Source organism: Saccopteryx bilineata, chromosome 4 (genome assembly GCF_036850765.1).
Source record: "Saccopteryx bilineata isolate mSacBil1 chromosome 4, mSacBil1_pri_phased_curated, whole genome shotgun sequence".
NCBI classification, from domain to species: Eukaryota; Metazoa; Chordata; class Mammalia; order Chiroptera; family Emballonuridae; genus Saccopteryx; species Saccopteryx bilineata.
Window position 1 is genome coordinate 285,354,418 of NC_089493.1, and position 12,759 is coordinate 285,367,176.

At 47.1% G+C, this 12,759-nt stretch overlaps 1 protein-coding gene across 2 annotated transcripts in view; it reads left to right on the forward strand.

The window, feature by feature from the left end:
* The window catches only part of GLYR1 (glyoxylate reductase 1 homolog), a 46,737-nt gene that overhangs the window by 10,168 nt on the left and 23,810 nt on the right, over positions 1 to 12,759 (forward strand). For both annotated transcript variants that reach the window (XM_066274988.1, XM_066274989.1), the window contains exons 4-9: positions 709 to 847; positions 1,379 to 1,621; positions 7,550 to 7,636; positions 10,132 to 10,188; positions 12,119 to 12,169; positions 12,260 to 12,333. In XM_066274988.1, coding sequence (XP_066131085.1) covers positions 709 to 847; positions 1,379 to 1,621; positions 7,550 to 7,636; positions 10,132 to 10,188; positions 12,119 to 12,169; positions 12,260 to 12,333 — 651 coding nt within the window. The remainder of the gene's footprint in view (positions 1 to 708; positions 848 to 1,378; positions 1,622 to 7,549; positions 7,637 to 10,131; positions 10,189 to 12,118; positions 12,170 to 12,259; positions 12,334 to 12,759) is intronic.

Consider the following 12,759-nt stretch of genomic DNA (forward strand, 5'->3'; position numbering starts at 1 on the left):
GAGTATGTGGCAGGTGTGTGTGGTTCAGTGTGAAAACCTGTTGAATAGGAGTGGAAATAATCTGATTTCATTTGGAGGATAGCCTGATTTTTCTTGTTGCTCTTCTTGGCATATTGCAAGAAAGTATAGTTTTAGGCTTAAGAGTTTGGAGTGGTCAATAGCATGTTTTTTGTTTGTTTTAAATGGCAAGCCTGTTTCAAAATCTAATTAAAGCAAGCCCCGCCTAACCAGGTGGTGCACAGTGGATAGAGTGTTGGTCTGGGATGCTAAGGGCCCAGGTTTGAAACCCCAAGGACTCTGGCTTGAGTGTGGGCTCACCAGCTTGAGTGCGGTGTTGCTAACTTGAGCATGGGATCGTAGACATGACCCCAAGGTCACTGGCTTGAGCCCAAAGGTCACTGGCTTGAAACCCAAGGTCGCTGGCTTGAGCAAGGGGTTACTGGCTCGGCTGGAGCCCCCCGGTCAAGGTACATACGAGAAAACAATCAATGAACAACTAAAGTGCTGCAGCTATAAATTGGTACTTCTCATTTCTCTCCCTTCCTGCCTATCTGTCCCCCCTTTCTCTCCCTCCCTCTCACTAAAAACAAACAAACAAAAAAACTAATTAAAGCAAATGGATATTTGCATTGCATTCTGCCAGGGTGAGGTCTTACTTTCTGGCATAGGCAGTGTGGATCATATCCTTCTGTGTGTGTTTTCTGCCAGTGCCTGGATCAAAGTGGAACAGCTAAAGCCATATCATGCACATAAGGAAGAAATGATAAAGATTAACAAGGGAAAACGGTTCCAGCAAGCTGTGGATGCTGTGGAAGAGTTCCTCAGGAGAGCCAAAGGGAAGGAGCAGGTGAGAGGCTCCATGATTCTTGATTGATGCCAATGCCAGACCGGTTATTTTTGCATACTAACAGATTAAATGTCACCCAAACTCGAAACTCTATTCTTATGAAATGCCAGTAGAGAGAGAGCTACTTCAATTTTCAGGTATCAGCGTTTTGGTAATCAGCTGGAAACTCCATGCATGTGGCTGACCTTTCTGGAATAGATTGTTGCTGTTAGGAAAGTCGCTTGGACCCAGGAGAAGTATCTGAGTACACTCCTTTTATAGCTTAGAGATTAGGAACATAGCCTCTGGGACCTATCCACTGCCTGGCATAAGTCCCACTTCTTAGCTTTGGGACTCTGGGCAAGTGATTTGATTTTTTCATTTTTAATCTGCTTCCCCAAATGTAAATGGAGATAACAGCGGAGCCTGTTTCATAGGGTTGTGCAGATAATGCATGTAAAATCCTTGTCATATGGCATGCATGGCTCATATAAACAGTGGTGACAATGGCAGCGGCTATTGTGGTTACCATTATTATTATTAAACTTTCAGACATCATCCCACAGTTCTGCTGATGACAAGAATCGGCGTAATTCCAGTGAGGAGAGAAGTAGGCCAAACTCAGGTGATGAGAAGCGCAAGCTTAGCCTGTCTGAAGGGAAGGTGAAGAAGAACATGGGAGAAGGAAAGAAGAGGGTGTCTTCAGGCTCTTCAGAGAGAGGCTCCAAGTCCCCTCTGAAAAGATCCCAAGAGCAGAGTCCTCGGAAGCGGGGTCGGCCCCCAAAGGATGAGAAGGTTTGTTTTATCTCTGCAGCTTCTGGGATTAGGGACCTCCTTTTGTCTGCTGCAGAGTTGAGCTCTATAAAATGCTTCATTTTACTGAGTGAACCTAGAGTCCTGTGCTGAATACTGTCCTAAGGAATCCTGCAGACCAGGGGGAGGGATTCAGCCTGTATGCACAGGCGTGAAATAGGAACACAAGGCAGCGAAAGATCACGCATTTAACTAAATGCTCAAGTCAGGAGAACGATCCACCTGAGCAGCGGGTAAGGGCTGGCACTGGAAAGTGAAAGAAAGAAGGGAAGGCATTCTTGAGGGGGAGGCAGCTCCCATGGGCTTAATGTCAGTGTGGATAGTTTGTTTTATGTGAATTACAGGGAGAGGACAGGAAGGAAAGCAGAGAGATCAAAGTAGTTTTTCACTGGGTTGTGGAGAGCACTGAGATCTACGTAGGCAATGTTGTATTGTCATGAAGTCCATAGGAGGCCATGAAGTTGTTTGCGCTGGGTGTGTAGGTGGCTCCGGGCTGTGCATTGGTAATCGTGGAGGGCAGAGAAGAAAGGCTTAAAACCAGTTAGAAGGCTAACCCCAGATTTGTGTTCATAAGAGGCTATCTTAAGGGAGTGGTGGTAGCAAATATTGAAAGAAACTGAGAGGCGCTTCATAGACTTCAGAGGGAGAGTTTGTAAGATTTAGCGACCGGTTATATATAGTGGGTGAAGAGGAACGGTCAAGAGAGATAATTTGAAGTTTGTGCATGAGGAAATGGTGATACTTTTCTTAAGAGCAGAAGAGTCGAGAAGAACTGGCTTAGGGGGCAAGAGAACTAGTTCTGTTCTGAGTACGATGCATTTGGGGTGTTGCTTAGACTACCCGGGAGGCTTAGAGTAGCAGGACAAAAATGTAGATGTGAGAAGTGAATAGGAAGAATGTTGGACCCGGGAGATTTTTGTCAAGTCACAGGTGCCAAGAGAGGAGAATTTGAGATGAACTGGGTAGTCTGTCTAACATGGGAAACTGTGAGAACAGGATCAAGGGAGTAGAAGCCAGATGGCTGGCAGAAACAGTTGGGTGACGAGGCTGTGATGAAATGCTAGACATCAGATCGAGACTTGTAAATTCAGACACCAGCAAGACTAGACAGGTAATGGAAGCAAGTGGAGCCAACTCATGCAGAAAGCAGTGGCTCAAGCACGAGGTTCCCCAGCCTTGCCCCTTCGTGCTGAGAGCATTGGGGTGTCAGTGGCTGGGGATCTGGGGAGGTCATGCTTTGCCCATGCGTTCCAGCCAGCATCTGCCAGATCATCGGGTTTTTCTGAAGAGAATCCGGAAATACATATGCTTATGTAATGTTCCAATTCTAAATATTCATAGCTAACTCAGAATTTTAAAACACATATTCCAAAGGAACATCTCTGGGCTAGATTCGGCTGTGGGCTGCCACTCTGTGACCTTTGTGTTATAGAAGGTCCTCTTGCTGTCAGATGACCTAAGAATAACAGTAGATGAGAGTGAACCTGGATAGGTAGGGACAGCCTCTAGTGACCATGAGCGTAGGGAACTGCCAGCCCAAGGCAAGGGTTAGGAATCTACCAGGCGCGGTGCGTGAACAACTTGTCGGGTGTGATCTTACTGGATCCAGCTGAATGTATTTCCAGGGATCCAAGGGAATCTGAGCCTTCAGGTTTCATACTATTCTCCAAATTCACATTGTCTGCTGTCTTAAGCCATGGATTTTGCCAACTCCTTTCTTGGCCCTAGAGAGAAATGTAACTGCTTTTTGGATAAAGAGAGGTAAAAAGAAGAGGTTAGGAGGAGGGCCTTTAGTTTAAATTGTGACTCCATGACTTGCTGTAGCTGTGCGCCCTTGACCACCTACCTTTGGTTCAGTTTCCTCCTCTGATCATTGAGAGTAATAAAGATACCTGCCTCTTAGGTTTGTCGTGAGAATTAAGTGAGTAACACGAGCAAAGCACCCAGAACTGTGCCTGCAGCACGTTACACATTTGGTGTATGACGTGCCTTCATTATTTTCGGCAGTAGCCTGCCTTGCAGTGAGGGCACTGTTTCAGTGCAACCCCAGAGGCCACTGCCAGGCTGCCTGCAGGGACTCCTCACAAGCTTCCAGTGAAGACAGTTCCCCCTTTGGTCTGAATTAGTAATTGGGGAGTTGTAACATTACTACTGTTCTCAGAGCCAGGTCTCCATCCAGGAGCTCTACCTGCTGTTGACCTTTAGGGGGTTTCTTTCTACAGGGTCTCCATGCTTGGCCTGGCCTCTAACGAAGGACTTGTCAGGAGAGGAAAGAGCATGGCTAGTCGTACTGGGAAGACACCGCGGTTTCCATTCAGACCAATGATCTTAATGAAGCGCCTTCCGGCATGTAGGAATGTGCCTGGGTTTGGAATTTCGGTGCAGCCTACGAGCTGATCCAGCCTGTAGTCTAAAAAGAGTGTGTGTTGCTATAGTAATTGTCATCTGGCTAGCGAGCTCCTCTCTGAAACAGAGTTGTAGCCTAGGCCCTAAGCTGATAACTGGGCAGAGCCCCAGATGATCACGGTTCTGGGCCATCTCTGTCCTGGGAGGATTAACGGAAAGGCTGACCTGGATGGTGGAGGTGTCAATTACGTGCAGGCAGGCAAAGGCTGGGTTTGTGTCTAGACACTCATCCAAGTCCTGGGCTGAGAACTACAACTCGGTACAAAGCACCCTGACAGAGTGGAACTGTCAGTCCCATGGCTCTCCTAAAGTCCCAGACTCCTGCAGTGAGCACCAATTGGGACTCAGGGTCTTCCTCTACTGCTAGAGGGGGAGCTGTGTTCTCTGCCTTACTCTTATTCTGTCATTTTAGTCTTGGGCAAGTCATTAAAGCTGTCCTGCCCCCCAGTCATAGGTGACCATTTACATTGAAATTAAATACAATTTAAAATTCAGTTTCTCATTCACACCAGCCTCATGGTGGACTGGTGGCTGTAGAGTTAGTGGTGACATAGTGTATGTCCATCATGGCAGAAAATTCTTTCTTTTTCATTTTTAGACAGAGGAAAAGAGGGGGAGAGAGAGAGAAGCATTCACTTACTGTTCCACTTTGTTCTGCATTCACTGGTTGCTTCCCATATGTGCAACCAGGGATCAAACCCACGACCTTATTTCAGGACGACACTTGAACTGACTGAGCTAATCGGCCAGGGCCATGACAGAAAATTCTTTCTGGCAGTACTGCACTAGGTCTCTTTTCCCCAAACCTCTGTATCCAACAAATGTCTATTGAGCATTACTACCACAGGCCAGATGTCTGGAGATAAAGCGGCATGGAAGATAGGCCCCTGCTGTGTTTGTTTCTTCAGTAAATGTTGAAAACCAACTATGTGCCAGGAATGGTCCCAGCACGGGATCTAAAGTAAACAAATTGGTGAAGTTCCTATTTATAATAACAGACCTTGGAGGCAATTCCCTGGGCTTGAATTTCATCTACCACACTCATTATTAGCTCTGTGACCTTAGGCAAGGCTACTGAAGTTCTCTCTATCTCAGCTTTCTCCTCTGTAAAATGGAGATGGTAATAGTTGTTTCATGAGGTTGTGGCAGTTTTGTGAGAACATACATATAAAATAGCACAGTAATGTCTGGCACGTGGTAAACACTGTAAAACCATTTACTCTCACTATAGTCATCATCAACATCACATTCCAAGGAAGGAAGGTAAAGAGAGGTTAGGGACAGCACTGATAAGGTGACATTTCAGTGGAGACCTAAATAAAGTAAGCGTATGAACTAAGTAGATAACTGTTGGGAGAGTGTTCACAGCCATGCAAAGGCACGGAGGCAGCTGTATGTTTGGTGTTTTGGGGAACTAGGGTAGAGGGATAAGGGGTGCTGGAGAGTGGTGAGGGGAGAGAAAGGAACAGGGTGAGGGTGTAGGTTAGCATGCAATGGGGGGTTGCAGCACAGGTAGGGCCCCATAGGCCACAACAACAAAGCCTCTGGCTTGACTAGGAGACAGAAAGCCAGTTTTTTTTTGTTTGTTTGTTTTTTTAATTTTTTATAACACTTTTTTTTTAATTTTATTTATTCATTTTTAGAGAGAAGACAGAGAAGGAGAGAGAGAAACAGAGAGAGAGAAGGGGGAGGAGCTGGAAGCATCAACTCCCATATGTGCCTTGACCAGGCAAGCCCAGGGTTTCAAACCGGCGACCTGAGCATTTGCAGGTCAACACTTTATCCACTGCGCCACCACAGGTCAGGCCAGGAAGCCAGTTTTGACAGAGAAGCAGCATGCTTTTCACTCTGGCTGCTCTGTACAGACTAGACTGTAAGCCTCCAGAGCAGAAATAGGAGACTTCTTTTGCTACAGTCCAAGTGACAGGCAGTGGCCTGAGCCTTGGGTGTTAGTGTGGGTGCTTAGATGAAGGGGTTGCAGATTTCCATTTATAAAGCCATAATCATTGCTGATGGATTAGAAGAGAGAGGGGTTTAGAATCAAAAAGTACTCCAAGGCCTGACCTGTGGTGACACAGTGGATAGGCATCAATCTGGAACGCTGAGCTCGCCAGTTCGAAACCCCCAGGCTTGCCGGGTCAAGGTACACACGAGGAGCAACTACTACTATGAGTTGATGCTTCATGCTCCTCCCCCGCACCCACTAAAATCAGTAAATAAAATCCTTAGTATATATATTTTTTATTTGAAAGAAGAAGAAGGGCTCCAAGGATCTTGGCCTGGTAGTATGGACATGCTGAGGTGGGAAGACTGGAGGGAACCATTTGGGCAGTGAAATCAGGAGTTCAGTTGGAAGCTGACCTGTGCTGGCGCAGTGGGTAAAGCATCGATCTGGAACGCTGAGGTCGCCAGTTCAAAACCACAAGCATGCCCAGTCGGTGCACATTACAAGAAGCAACAACATACCATAATTGATGCTGTCTGTCTCCCAGCCCTACTTTTCCCTCTCTCTCTCTCTCTAAAAAAAAAAAGAAATTCACCTGGCCTGTGGTGGTGCAGTGGATAGATCATCAACTTGGAGTGCTGAGGTCAAATGTTCAAAATGCTGGGCTTGACTGGTCAAGGCACATCTTTAGCCTGACCTATGGTGGAGCAGTGGATAAAACGTCAACCTGGAATGCTAAGATTGCTGGTTCGCAATCCCAGGCTTGCCCAGTCTAGGCACATGCGAGAAGCAACTACTTCAGGTTGATGCTTTCTGTACCCCCTTCTCTCTCTTTCTCTCCTCTCTCTAAAATTAATAAGTAACATTCTTTTTAGAAACCTTTAAAGAGTTCAGTTTGGCATGTTGAGATTCCCACTAGATATCCAACTAGAAATGTCAGGAGGGCCACTGGCCAGAAGATGGCAGACGGAGAAAGGGAGTCGGAGGTAAAGTCAGTGGTGAAGGAGACAAGAAGAGACCAGTTGTAAAGCTGGAACAATGCTGCTTTGCCCAGGGTGTGCACTAGGCCCTTGAAGAGAAATAGTGTCATTCTGCTGGGTCCTCTCCATACATCAGTCTGGGTAGAGGAGCGGGGCTCTTGGCTCCAAGACCACCCTGAGGTCTAATACTTGCTCTGTCCTTCTGAAGCCAGTACTGTTTTCTTCATTATTCGCCATAAGGAATTTCTTCTGGGACCTGCTGGCTACACTGCATACCGAAATTGGGCTTTCCTCCATCACACATAAGAACATATTTTGTTATTTCAGGAACAGAGAAGAAAGGCTCACTCTGTGTTGATGAGAACTTGCCCTGTTTCTCCCCATGGATGGTCATCAGAACCATGGCTGGGCCTTGGGCTTGAACGGATGCTGGACCCTGGAGCTAGCTAGGTGTTTAGTTTGGGTGGAATATGACTAAAGGAGGCAGAGCAGTGAAGAGGTGCTTCCCAGTTTGGGGCAGGAAGACTTCTGCTACTGAGGTTGCCACGGTGTCTTGATGATATGCCTTTCCTGCTGTAGGATCTCACCATTCCAGAGTCCAGTACTGTGAAAGGGATGATGGCTGGACCCATGGCCGCATTTAAATGGCAGCCAACTGTGAGCGAGGTAAGGAGCATTCCTGCGGGCTCAAAGCTGGTTTCCTGGCCTGACTGTGATGTGCTTTTCCTTTTCCTCCTTTTCATGTTATGTGAGGCTTTTTTTTTTTTTTAATTGCCAAACAGTACAGAAAGAGTGCAGGTCTTTACCCATGGGGGTGCTCACTGTTGAGTTTGATATTATTCAACCCCCTCTGGTACACCCACTAAACCGTCATTTAGTAATTATATACCCATGTGTAGTTTATTGTGGGGATTGGGGTTAATTTTTTTCACCCGATGATAAACACCCTGTTACTGTCTGTATGGACAACTTATTCTTTCATTAGTATAGATGCAGTCTTTCTCTGTCACTGGGCTAAATTGTGAAGACCCTTTGAAAGGCCTGTGTTCATTCATTGCCACTTCATTTCTATTATTACCAACTCTGAGATAAAACACTCAAAAATCTGTTATCAGACAAAAGTAGGCCAAAACCATAAAACTGGAGGAGTCCTCAAAACCAATTTGACTTTGCCTGACCAGGTGGTGGCACAGCAGATAGAGCGTCGGACTGGGATGCGGAGGATCCAGGTTCGAAACCCCAAGGTCGCCAGCTTGAGCGCGGGCTCATCTGGTTTGAGCAAAAGCTCACCAGCTTGAGCCCAAGGTCACTGTCTTGAGCAAGGCGTTACTTGGTCTGCTGAAGGCCCATGGTCAAGGCACATATGAGAAAGCAATCAATGAACAACTAAGGTGTTGCAACGAAAAGCTGATGATTGATGTTTCTCATCTCTCTCTGTTCCTGTCTGTCTGTCCCTATCTATCCCTCTCTCTGACCCTCTCTCTGTCTCTGTGTAAAAAAAAAAAAATTGATTTCACTTTGTCAACTGTGTTATCCAACGTGACAGTTAATGCTGGACTTTAAAAATACTAATATGGGGCCTGACCAGGTGGTGGCGCAGTGAATAGAGCATCAGCCTGGGATGCTAGAGACCCAGGTTCACAACCCCGAAGTTGCTGGCTTGAGCACAGGGTCACTGGCTTGAGCATGGAATCGTAAACATGACCCCATGGTTGCTGGCTAAAACCCAAGGATCACTAGCTTGAGCAAGGGGTCACTGGCTCAGCTAGAGCCCCTCAGTCAAGGCACATATGAGAAAACAATCAATGGACAACTAAGGTGCTACAGCTATGAAGTGATGCTTTTTTTCTCCCTTCCTGTTTATCTGTGTCTCTCTCTTAAAAAAAAATAGTAACTATTGTGAGCCCTGCCTGTTTGGCTAAGTGGATAGACCATTGGTCTGGCATATGGATGTCCTAGATTCAATCTTTGGTCAGGGCACGCATGAGAAATGACCATCTGCTTCTCTTCTCCTCCCTTTCCCCTTTCTCTCTCTTCCTCTCTCACAGCCACTGGCTCGATTAGTTCAAACCTCGGCCCCAGGTGCTGAGGATAGCTGAGTTGGTCTGAGCATCAGCCTTAGGAGCTAAAAATAGCTCAATTGATTTGAACATCAGCCCCAGACAGGTTGCTGGGTGGATTCCAGTCAGGATGCATGCGGGAGTCTGTCTCACTATCTCCTCTCCTCTCACTTAAAAAAAAAAACACTGGCCCTGGCCGGTTGGCTCAGCGGTAGAGCGTCGGCCTAGCGTGTGGAGGACCCGGGTTCGATTCCCGGCCAGGGCACATAGGAGAAGCGCCCATTTGCTTCTCCACCCCTCCGCCGCGCCTTCCTCTCTGTCTCTCTCTTCCCCTCCCGCAGCCAAGGCTCCATTGGAGCAAAGATGGCCCGGGCGCTGGGGATGGCTCTGTGGCCTCTGCCCCAGGCGCTAGAGTGGCTCTGGTCGCAACATGGCGACACCCAGGAGGGTCGCAACATGGCGACGCCCAGGATGGGCAGAGCATCGCCCCCTGGTGGGCAGAGCGTCGCCCCCTGGTGGGCGTGCCAGGTGGATCCCGGTCGGGCGCATGCGGGAGTCTGTCTGACTGTCTCTCCCTGTTTCCAGCTTCAGAAAAATGCAAAAAACAAACAAACAAACAAAAAACACTAATATGTCTTTTACAGATTTTCCCATGGTGTTATTGGAATAATTTGTATATTAACCTTGCAGAAATATCTATGTGATGCTAGTTTTTTTTTTAGCTGAAACAGAGGTCATTTACAAAAGGCTTAGACCAACAATGGGAAAAGAGTTTCTAGGCAGTTATAAAATTAAGAGCAGCTCCTGGGGTGTTTTGGCCAGAGGAAAGCAGTTATTAGGCAAAAGTAAGTGACCTTTGGTGGAAGATGATTTGTTTTATTAAATAATTTTCTGATTTCGCCTAACCTGTGGTGGCACAGTGGATAAAGCATCTACCTGGAGTGCTCAAGTCACTGGTTCAAATCCCTGGGTTTGCCTGGTTAAGACACATGTGGGAGTTGATGCTTCCTGCTTTCCCCTCCCCCCCTCTTCTCCCCCTAAAATAAATAAATAAATGTTAAAAATATAAAATTTTTAAAAATAATAATTTTCTGGTTTCAGCCTGTTAAAGATGCAGACCCTCATTTTCATCACTTTCTGCTCAGCCAAACTGAGAAGGTGAGTTCTTTGAAGTTCTTAATCTTTGGTCAGGGGCTGGGCTAAGGGACAGTATTGCTCCACTGGAACCTTACTTTACTAATCTGAAAAGTTAGGCTCTACCTGTACTGCTGCCCAGAGCACTTAGTTAAAAAGTTACATAGCCCTGGCCGGTTGGCTCAGTGGTAGAGCATCGGCCTGGCGTGCAGAAGTCCCGGGTTCGATTCCTGGCCGGGGCACACAGGAAAAGCGCCCATCTGCTTCTCCACCTCTCCCCCTCTCCTTCCTCTCTGTCTCTCTCTTCCCCTCCCGCAGCCGAGGCTCCATTGGAGCAAAGATGGCCCGGGCGCTGGGGATGGCTCCTTGGCCTCTGCCCCAGGCGCTAGAGTGGCTCTGGTCGCAACAGAGCGTCGCCCCCTGGTGGGCGTGCCGGGTACGGGAGTCTGTCTGACTGTCTCTCCCCGTTTCCAGCTTCAGGGGAAAAAAAAAATACAAAAGTTACATAGGGGCCTACTCTGAATTAGGGGTTGTTAAGATTGAAAATATCGCTCCCCCCCAAAAAAAAAATATTTTAAAATTCATCAGCTGTGTGCTTGAGACATTTGTGGCTGCCTTCAGAGTCTAGGGCAGAAATCAAGCCTTGTGAGCTGTCAGCCGCCTGTGAGGTAGCCAGTGCTGCTGGGTGGACAGTCTAACCCTCCAGATGTGGAGGGAAAGTTTCCTAAAGTGACTGCATGGCCATGGGTTAGGCCAGTGGTAGTCAACCTGGTCCCCTATCGCCCACTAGTGGGTGTTCCAGCTTTCATGGTTGGCGGTAGCGGAGTAACCAAAGTATAAATAAAAAGACAGATTTAACTATAGTAAGTTTTATAAAGATTTATTCTGCCAAACAGCGAAAATCTGACATAAAGTACTTGGTAAGTAATTATTATTATATGCTTTAACTTGCTGTAACTCTGCCTTATAAATTTTATAAAGTAAAGTTACTTCCTTACTTTATAAATCACTATTACTGTGGAACCGGTGGGCAGTTAGAAAATTTTACTACTAACAGAGATACAGAAGTGGGTGGTAGGTATAAAAAGGTTGACTTCTCCTGGGGTAGGCCAAGTCTTGAAAGGATCTGCTGGGCCCTGTCCAGTTGGCTCAGCAGTAGAGCATCAGCCCATTGTTTAGATGTCCCAGATTCCATTCCCAGTCAGGACACACAGGAAAAGCAATCATCTGCTTTGCTACTCCTTCCCCTCTCTTCTCTCTGTCTCTTCCTCTCCTGCAGCCATGGCTTGGTTAGAGCAAGTTGGGCCCAGGTGAACTTGCTGAGGATGGCCCCTAAGGATGGCTCTATGGCCTTACCTCAGGCCCTAAAATAGCTCAGTTGCTGAGCAAGGGAGCAACAGCCCCAGATGGGCAGAGCATCACCCCATAGGGCAGCGGTTCTCAACCTGTGGGTCGCGACCCCAGCGGGGGTCGCGACCCACAGGTTGAGAACCGCTGCCATAGGGCGTTTGCCAGGTGGATCCCAGTTGGGCATATGCAGGAGTCTGTCTCTCTGGCTCCCCACTTCTCACTTAAGAAAAGTAAAAAATAATAATAATAAATAATAAAAGTAATAATAAAGAGGATCTGCTGATAGGATGTGGCTTTGAAGTTGGGCAGAGCTGGGTTCCAAGCCCAGTTACACTGACCAGCTTTGTAATTCTGGGCACATGCCTTAACGCCTCTGATCTTGAAAGTCATCGTCAGCAAAAGGACCTTGCTGAGTTGCATAAAGAATTGAATGAGGTAATGTGTTACCTTTCTGTGTCATCTGACACATTTCAATAAAATTGAACACCAAATAAGATTTCACCGTTAACATCCCACATTAGGCCTAACTTTCTGGGTAAATTATAATGAAGACTGGTTAAGTGTTCAGTTCAATAAGTGGTGATTTTTCCTCCCTCTTTCTTAGCCAGCTGTTTGTTACCAGGCAATCACAAAGAAGTTGAAAATATGTGAAGAGGTACGTAGCTTCCACAGCTCCCGTTTTTGTCTCCTCCTGGGACCTTACCTTAGGCAGACTGACCTGATGATTTGTGCTTCCTTTCCCTAGGAGACTGGGTCCACCTCCATCCAGGCAGCAGACAGCACAGCTGTGAATGGCAGCATCACACCCACAGACAAAAAGTAGGACCTTTGATGCAAAGGCTTCCTGTGTCTCTAGTTCTGCTGGGAGGTGGGGCTGATCCCACGGGAGCTCTTTAAAGGTTATGCCCCAGCCATTGCTGGGGCTGAATGTAAAGAAAGGTGCAAAGTTGTAATCCTTACTAATGACAGTTTGCCTAGGACAGCGGTTCTCAACCTGTGGGTCGCAACCCTGGTGGGGGTTGAACGACCAAAACACAGGGGTTGCCTAAAGCCATCGGAAAATACATATTTCCGATGGCTTTGGCCGCTGAGAAGCCGTGCTATACCGTCTGCAGCAGTGCTATTCAGCTTGAACTCACGCCATTATGGACGTGTGTTCCAAACTGAATGCCTGCGGTCATGCGCAGTCATGATTGCATCATCTGTCCGGGGCCTAAGGGGAGGGGAAGCGGAGGGAACGCTCCA